At 45.4% G+C, this 7,448-nt stretch overlaps 1 protein-coding gene across 4 annotated transcripts in view; it reads left to right on the forward strand.

The window, feature by feature from the left end:
• PRRC2A (proline rich coiled-coil 2A) overlaps positions 1-6,652 on the forward strand; it is a 120,007-nt gene extending 113,355 nt beyond the window's left edge. For all 4 annotated transcript variants that reach the window (XM_068250360.1, XM_068250362.1, XM_068250361.1 and 1 more), the window contains 3 exons: positions 1,096-1,175; positions 1,266-1,326; positions 6,271-6,652. In XM_068250360.1, the coding sequence (XP_068106461.1) occupies positions 1,096-1,175; positions 1,266-1,326; positions 6,271-6,387 (258 nt within the window). In that variant the 3' untranslated portion in view covers positions 6,388-6,652. The remainder of the gene's footprint in view (positions 1-1,095; positions 1,176-1,265; positions 1,327-6,270) is intronic.
• The last annotated feature ends 796 nt before the right edge of the window (positions 6,653-7,448 follow it).

Here is a 7,448-nt window from a genome sequence, read left to right on the forward strand (position 1 = left end):
CTCGGCGACATATCCCCATGACACTGTATGCGCCCCCTGGTCTCGCGAGCATGCAGAGTCACCGCATCTGGTGGCAAATACAAATCTGGTGGATGAATGGAGGACATTGATGGGAAGTCTTACGAGCAGCTAAGTAGGACAGAAGAGGACATGGGGACACTAATAGATGGAACCGCTCAGTGGGTATGGTGGTGGATGGCACTTGTGGGGGACACCTTTGCACCAGTCCGAATCCTATTATTCGGACCATAAAATGCACTGACTATTTCCCCACACTTTTAGGGGTGTAAAAGTGCGTCTTATGGTCTGAAAAAAACAGTTAGGGTGCGTTTCCACTAGTGCGGTGGGAAATCGCCGCGGATTCTCCACGGACGAATTCGCATGCAGGAGCGAAATCGCATGCGGTTGTATGCGAATTTTACCGCGAATTTGCATACGATTTCGCATGGATGACGCTGTGTGCGAATTTAACCATGTCAGTGCCTGTGTGCTTTTTCGTTGATTCCATGCGAAATCGTATGCGAATTCGCATGAAAATTCGCATGAAAAAACACCATGCGAATTCCCTATTAAATACATTGTATGCGAATCGCATGCGTGTGTGCGGTGTCCGAATTCGGATGGCTCTGCTGAACAGATTTTTCCTGCACAAGAAAACGCTCCGTTTTCCTGACAAGTGGACACAGGCTCATTCACTTTTATTGGTTATGCGAATTTGCATGCGGGGAACGCATGCAAATTCGCGTTAGTGGAAACGCACCCTAAATGACTGCTACACCCCAAAAGCCCACACAGTATGTGAATATCTTTTAGATGGTTGTTATACTTCAAACTTAGCACCCCCACCCTCAAAACAAAGTGCAGTGGAGAGATGTGTGGTCTGCCAGGAGAATATTGAGGCACGTATAACTGATATGTCTGGATATATGTTGTACCGTGTCCAAACTTTAATGGGAGAACTATATATGTCTCGTGCCGTGTGCAGGTGGTTTGGGTAGCGTGATCCTATGATGGGGGGGCATTACACTTTCTAAAATACATGTGAGAACTTCTATAGAGGATAACCCATTGATGTGTTGGTCTATGTCTTGGTAGTATCACACTCACTCGCCGGACATCAAGCAGCTGGACGATCAGCGCACTGCAGGAACTGGCATCCAGGCTCCTGGAGGAAGGTATGGATTCACTGCTTTCCTGGATTGGGATAAAGAAAAGGGGTTCTAACTTTCTACTACTGAGCATTGAAATGTCCTTCTCGTCTCTAGGATGAAATCACATTCGAGCTACGGAGGTGCCCAAAATCAGCGTTATGATGTTTATCAGCAGGTCAGTCCATGAATTGTGAGCACAGCTTTTTTTGTTTTCTGTCATGCCGATTGACTGTAGTGCAGCCAAGTTTCTTTTGGTTTTACAAAGCAAGCCTGTTACAGTGATTTCACTACTGACTTGTGGGTTAGACTCTGCGCAGCTATAACAATACAGCCTCCATTATTAAACATTTACACAGAAATGCAGGGGGTGGCTAAGGGGAAGCTGGAAAACTCAAGACTGGGGATGATATTTTTTTACTTAACCTGGTTTGTGATCAGAGATGCAGGACTCCCTTCTCTGCCTGATCTCACTGTTCCCGATTTGAGACTTTGACCAGGGTTCGAATCCCGGCTCAAGCCGGTACATAAAACAGTAAGGAGTTTTTGGGCAAAGTTCCAAAATGATCCTGGTCGCCTGTGGAGCGCATCCTTAGTGGCTGCAGTCCTGAGGCACTTTAAATCCGCCAGGAGAAAAAGCAAGATATAAATATTATGTTACTTGTCTGGGGCTTCCTCCAGCCCCCTTCAGGCTCATCGGCCTTGCTCCCCTGCTGCACTCCCATCGCCGGGAGCATTCTGCATTCTATGCCTGCGCTGATGTACGATTTATAGTACTAAGGTTTATAGTACTGCGCAGGCACAGAATGCTCTCGGCAACGGGGTAGACTCTCGGCAATGGGGTAGGGTGGCCGAGTCGCACATTTGCAGCTCCCCCCAACCGGCAGGATTACCAGGCTGCCTAGCGGAGGAGGATCCAGGCGGCAAGGGACATGTATATCTGTTTGTTTTTTTATCTTGGGTTTCCTTTGATTCTATAGAATGCTAGGATTTTGTGCTTTGTAAAGGCTTGCCAGAACCTGCTGTCATTCATTAATCTGAGTTCCTGCTTCTATGCAGCTCATTGTACTGTAGCTAGAAGGGAATTTCTGGGCAGTTAGTACTCCAATTGAGAAAACTGGGAGACCAAAAACCATATCCTTAATGGTGCGCCACAACACCAATAATATAACCATGCGAGAACAAGGATATATAACAGAAAATATTTTTGAAGAGACAAAAAAAGTTTCATTTCAAGTTTAAATTTTAATGTATCAAAGTTATTTTCTAAAAACCGAGTTCACAAATCTTCAAATAGATTCATCTTTGTAAACAACATCCCCATTATTAGATACACAAAACATATAATGAAGTATGCAATTGTTTAGAAAGGCGACAATGTCGACTTGTTTTGGAAAAGCAAAGAGTACACTCTTCCCTGGTCCACCTTGCCTGTGTGCTGTGGCCAATGTTAAAGAGGAACTGTAACGACAAAACGGCCCCTGGGGGGTACTCCCCTCGGGTGGGGGAAGCCTCAGGATCCTAATGAGGCTTCCCACGCCGTCCTCCGTCCCTCGGGGGTCTTGCTGTAGCCCTCCGTACAGCGGTGACGCAATATTTACCTTCCTGGCTCCTGCGCAGGCGCTCTGATGGCTGTCGGCGCCGAAGTAGGCGGAAATACCCGATCGCCGTCGGGTCTGCTCTTCTGCACAAACGCAAGTTTCCGGCGCCTGCGCAGTAGAGCGGACCCGACGGAGATCGGGTATTTCCGTCTATTTCCGTGCCGAAAGTCGCCACAGCGCCCCCGCTGGAGCCAGCAAAGGTAAATATTGAACTGACAGTCGGCACAGTCGCCGGCTGTTAGGAGGGCTGCGGCGAGACCCCCGTGGGACAGAGGACGGCGTGGGAAGCCTCATTAGGATCCCGAGGCTTCCCCCACCCGAGGTTAGTACCCCCCAGGGGATGTTTTTCATGTTACAGAGTCTCTTTAAGTGGTGTTTCCTGGCTTGATTTTGGCCAGATGGTATCCATCCTATTTTTTGTCCTGTGCATTACAGATTATTACAATTGTTTGTGAAAGCCTGAGGAAGGTTTTTTCCAAAACAAGTCGACTTTGTCGCCTTTCTAAACAATTGCATACTTCATCATATGTTTTCTGTATCTAATAATGGGATGTTGTTTACAAAGATAAATCCATTTGAAGATTTGTGAACTCTGTTTTTACAAAAGAACATTTTGATACATTCAAATTTAAAATCCTCTTGAAACTTTTTTTTTTCTCTTTAACCACTTTACCACTGAGGGGTTTTACCCCTTGAACACCAGAGCAATTTTCACCTTTCAGCGCTCCTTCCATTCATTCGTCTATAACTTTATTATTACTTATCGCAATGGAATGAACTATGGCCTCGATTCATCATTCTCTTTGAGATAACTTTTTCCAGTTTGTTAAATTACCGAATTCGAAGTTTAGCGATTTCTAGTTGTATTCATCAAGGTTTTTCGGCATTCGGTGTGAATTCGATAACAATTCGGTAAACATTCGGTAACGTGTCGATATTTCCATTTTACAGCGGTAATTTAACACAAGGCCATAAGATTCCCATGGAATTGTGGGTAAAAGGCAGTCCTTTGAGCACTACGTAGCAACATTCTGAATAGGGCTTAACACCTGGACCAGGATTCTGGAAGTGGTTGGGACAATCCCACAATTTGATAGGAGCCTTTTCTAAAAAATTATAGTGCAGCTAGCAAAAAATAGTTAACCCTGACACTGCCTGTGTTCTCTTACAAGATGATTCAAGAGAAATGCAGATGTCGTGTTATAGCAAATAAATCTATTCTCTTACAAATTTATATGGTTGCAGACCTTATTCTTGCCCTTCTGCGCCTTTGAATCACTCTCAGCTGATACATAACCACTTCAAATGGCTCCATCTTCTCATCCTAAATGTAACGCTAAACCACGCCCACTTTCTTTTTCATGAATTGCACTTTCTTCCGTTTTAGCGAATCGTTAACGAATGTTCGCTAACAGCTGTAGATAACTTTGATGAATCCTGAAATGAAGTTAACAAATTCGGTATTTTACCAAACTGTTGTTAACAAATTTGCTAAGTGTTGATGAATCGAGGCCATAGTATATCTTGTTTTTTTCGCCACCAATTAGGCTTTCTTTAGGTGGGACATTATGCCATTATTTTAAATGTGTTTTACTGGGAAAATAGGAAAAAATGTGGGAAAAAATTATTTTTGTTGTCGGCCATTATAGTTTTTAAATAATGCATGCTACTGTAATTAAAACCCATGAAATGTATTTGCCCATTTTGTCCTGGTTATAAAACCGTTTAAATTATGTCCCGATCACAATGTTTGGCGCCAATATTTTATTTGGAAATAAAGGTGCATTTTTTTCAGTTTTGCATCCATCCCTAATTACAAGTCCGTAGTTTATAAAGTAACAGTGTTATACCCTCTTGACATAAATATTTAAAAAGTTCAGTCCTTAAGATAATTATTTGTTTTTGTTTTTTTTTATTGTATTTTTGTTTTGTTTTTTTATTACAAAAATAAAATAAAATTGGGAAGTGTGGGAGGTAATGAGTTAATTTATTGTGTAAAACTAATGTGTTTGTATATGTAAAATGCTTTAGGGTATAGTTTTACTATTTGGCCACAAGATGGCCACAGTGTGTTTGTTTACATGCGACCTGTAAGCGTCCGGAAGGAGATCATTGCGGGGGCTTAGATCAACGAACGGGAATGGATTTTCCCGTTCATTGATGTCCGAGCAGGCGGCGGCGCGCACACGTGCGGCGGGAGTGCGGACAGCGGCGGTAGCCTGAAAGGGACGGAGAAATTCGTGCCGCGGGGGGTAAAGTGGTTGAACATATTTTCTGCTATATATCCTTGTTCTCACACTGAGAAAATGCATACCAGGGAAAAATACTCAAACACTTAGTCCATGCGGACACAACCCTATAGGTACTGATAGCACAAGTATATAACTTGCAAAGTATACAAATTTAAAATAATTGTGTGAGGGGTCCTATCTCTAGTGACCACCTCAGTAAGGTATCAGATAGATGTAGTTAGTAGAGGGTCTGTGTTATTATGGAGGTCTTTGCTGATCCCCCACACTAGACCATATCTCTATGCAAGTGTGGTGTAGCTATTCCACAATACAGACACCAAGGGTACCTTACTGACAGAAGATAGGAGTTCAGGATAGCCTCGTGTGTCGGCAAAAATCAGCCTATAATCAGAGCTATACTACTGCAACGTACATCCTATCTCCATACATAGCTGAGAGACCTATAAAGGAGTGTTGTGTGATATTTACAAAAGTGCTGCATAATGGAACTCTGACATGTTTCACCTCACTGCTTTATCAAAGAGTGCTATACATATATACAGTAGAACATAAACAAAGTGCAACCCCCAGCTTTAAAGCTGTAAGGAATCCTTTTAGAGCAAAGTAGAAATGCTGGCTTTCAGACCACTTCAACCTCCTTGCCGGTTATCCCGAACTCAGTTCGGGGTAACCTGCGCAGGAGGATTTCTCAGGCCCCGCTGGGCCGATTTGCATAATTTTTTTTTTGTTACAAGCAGCTAGCACTTTGCTAGCTGCTTGTAACATCCGATCGCCGCCGATCCACCGCTATCCGCAACGTCGCACCGCGCCCCCCCCCCCCTCCAGACCCCTTGTGCAGCCTGGCTAATCAGGGCCAGACAGCGCTGAGGGATGGCCCGGGATTCCCCATGACGTCCCGACGTCCCGCCCCGTCGCCATGGCGACCGAGGAAGCCCAGCAGGAAATCCCGTTCTGAATGGGATTTCCTGCTTACTCCGATCGCCGGAAGCGATCGGAGTGGCTGCGGAGCTGCCGCTGCTCAGCGACTATCATGATTTAAAAAAAAAATAAATAATAAAAAAAAAAGTGCTGCGCTGCCTTCTTGCCGGGGGAATTAGACCGGCAAGGAGGTTAAATATGAAAGTGCAATTTCCCGATACAAATGTCGCTCCACTGGGAGTATGCAGTGAAATGTAATAGGCTGGAAACACACATCCAGCACAATAGCAGTATAGGTTGTGACCAAGTAAAATGCTCTCTTCTGATTCGTCTTCTCCCTCCGTTTCTCAGGCCCTCCCTCCCGATGGTTCCCGCTGGACCCCCAGAGCTTGGGAAAGACCACCGACTCGGAATAGCGAGCCCCAGAACACGAGGGATTCCCACTCGGAGGGAAAGGCGGCTCCGTGACAGGCGCCCAGGCTGTGCGGTCACCTCTTACAGTGGCCCGTCTGCGACATGAATTCTCCGTATCCCCTTGGCCCATAAGGGGAGAAGTTGTTGAGAGGCTCTTATACCTGGCAATAGAATGCCCCATCCGGTTTCTGCCATCAGTTTTCTCCATATTTCCCTCCCACTGCCCCTCCCCCATGCAGGAGCCCCTCAACAAATTTATATTTTGGGGTTTTTTGTTTTTTTTTGTCCCTTTTCTGACAAATAAAGAGTATTTTCTCCCGCTCTGTCGTTTTATTTCAATGTAACATACTGTGAGTATTAAATCTAAAAGGTTGACTGACAATACATGTGAAATATATGCCAGATAATAACTTGGCCAGCTGCAAGTGCAATTACAGTCGGGGGGAGGGGGATTTACTTACTGAGGGCTTCTCCCACCCCCCCCCCCCACCCCCCAGCAATCTATCAGGTGTAGTGCCTCTGCTTTCCAGAGTGCTGCAGTTCCCTCTGCGGTTGCACGGGTGTGTCTTTCTCGATCATGCTCCTGTGGCTAAAAGATTCCTGCTCCTGCACAGTTCACAAATGTTTTAAACTGCACAGAACACTGATAAGACTGCTGGGGGCTGGAAGAAGCCTAAAAAGTAAATGTCTATGCAAGTGATCATGCATTGTTTATAGCAGCGTTTGGCAACATTATTGTAGCAGGTATTAACCTCCTTAGCGGTATGCCTGACACTGTGTCGGGCATACCTCTTCCTGGCCTCAGGAGTCACCCATGTATAATTGTGATCCAATGGCTGAAACCCCTTTAGCTAGCACTAGGCTAGCTAGTACAAGTCCCAGGAACCTCTCGATTGCTGCTGATCCCCTGTTAATACATTACCCACGCCCCCTCCTGGATCCAGCGATCGCGCAGCCTCCTTGCATAGCTTCGGTCTCTCTATGGGGAGGATTGGGTTTGCGCATGACGTCGGCGAGGTCATGACGTCATGTGCAATCCTCTCCATAATGAAGACCGGAGCTGTGCGGGGAGGCTGCGCTGATCGCTGGATCCAGGCTGGGTAATGTATTAACGG

The sequence above is a fragment of the Hyperolius riggenbachi genome, chromosome 8 (assembly GCF_040937935.1).
Source record: "Hyperolius riggenbachi isolate aHypRig1 chromosome 8, aHypRig1.pri, whole genome shotgun sequence".
NCBI classification, from domain to species: Eukaryota; Metazoa; Chordata; class Amphibia; order Anura; family Hyperoliidae; genus Hyperolius; species Hyperolius riggenbachi.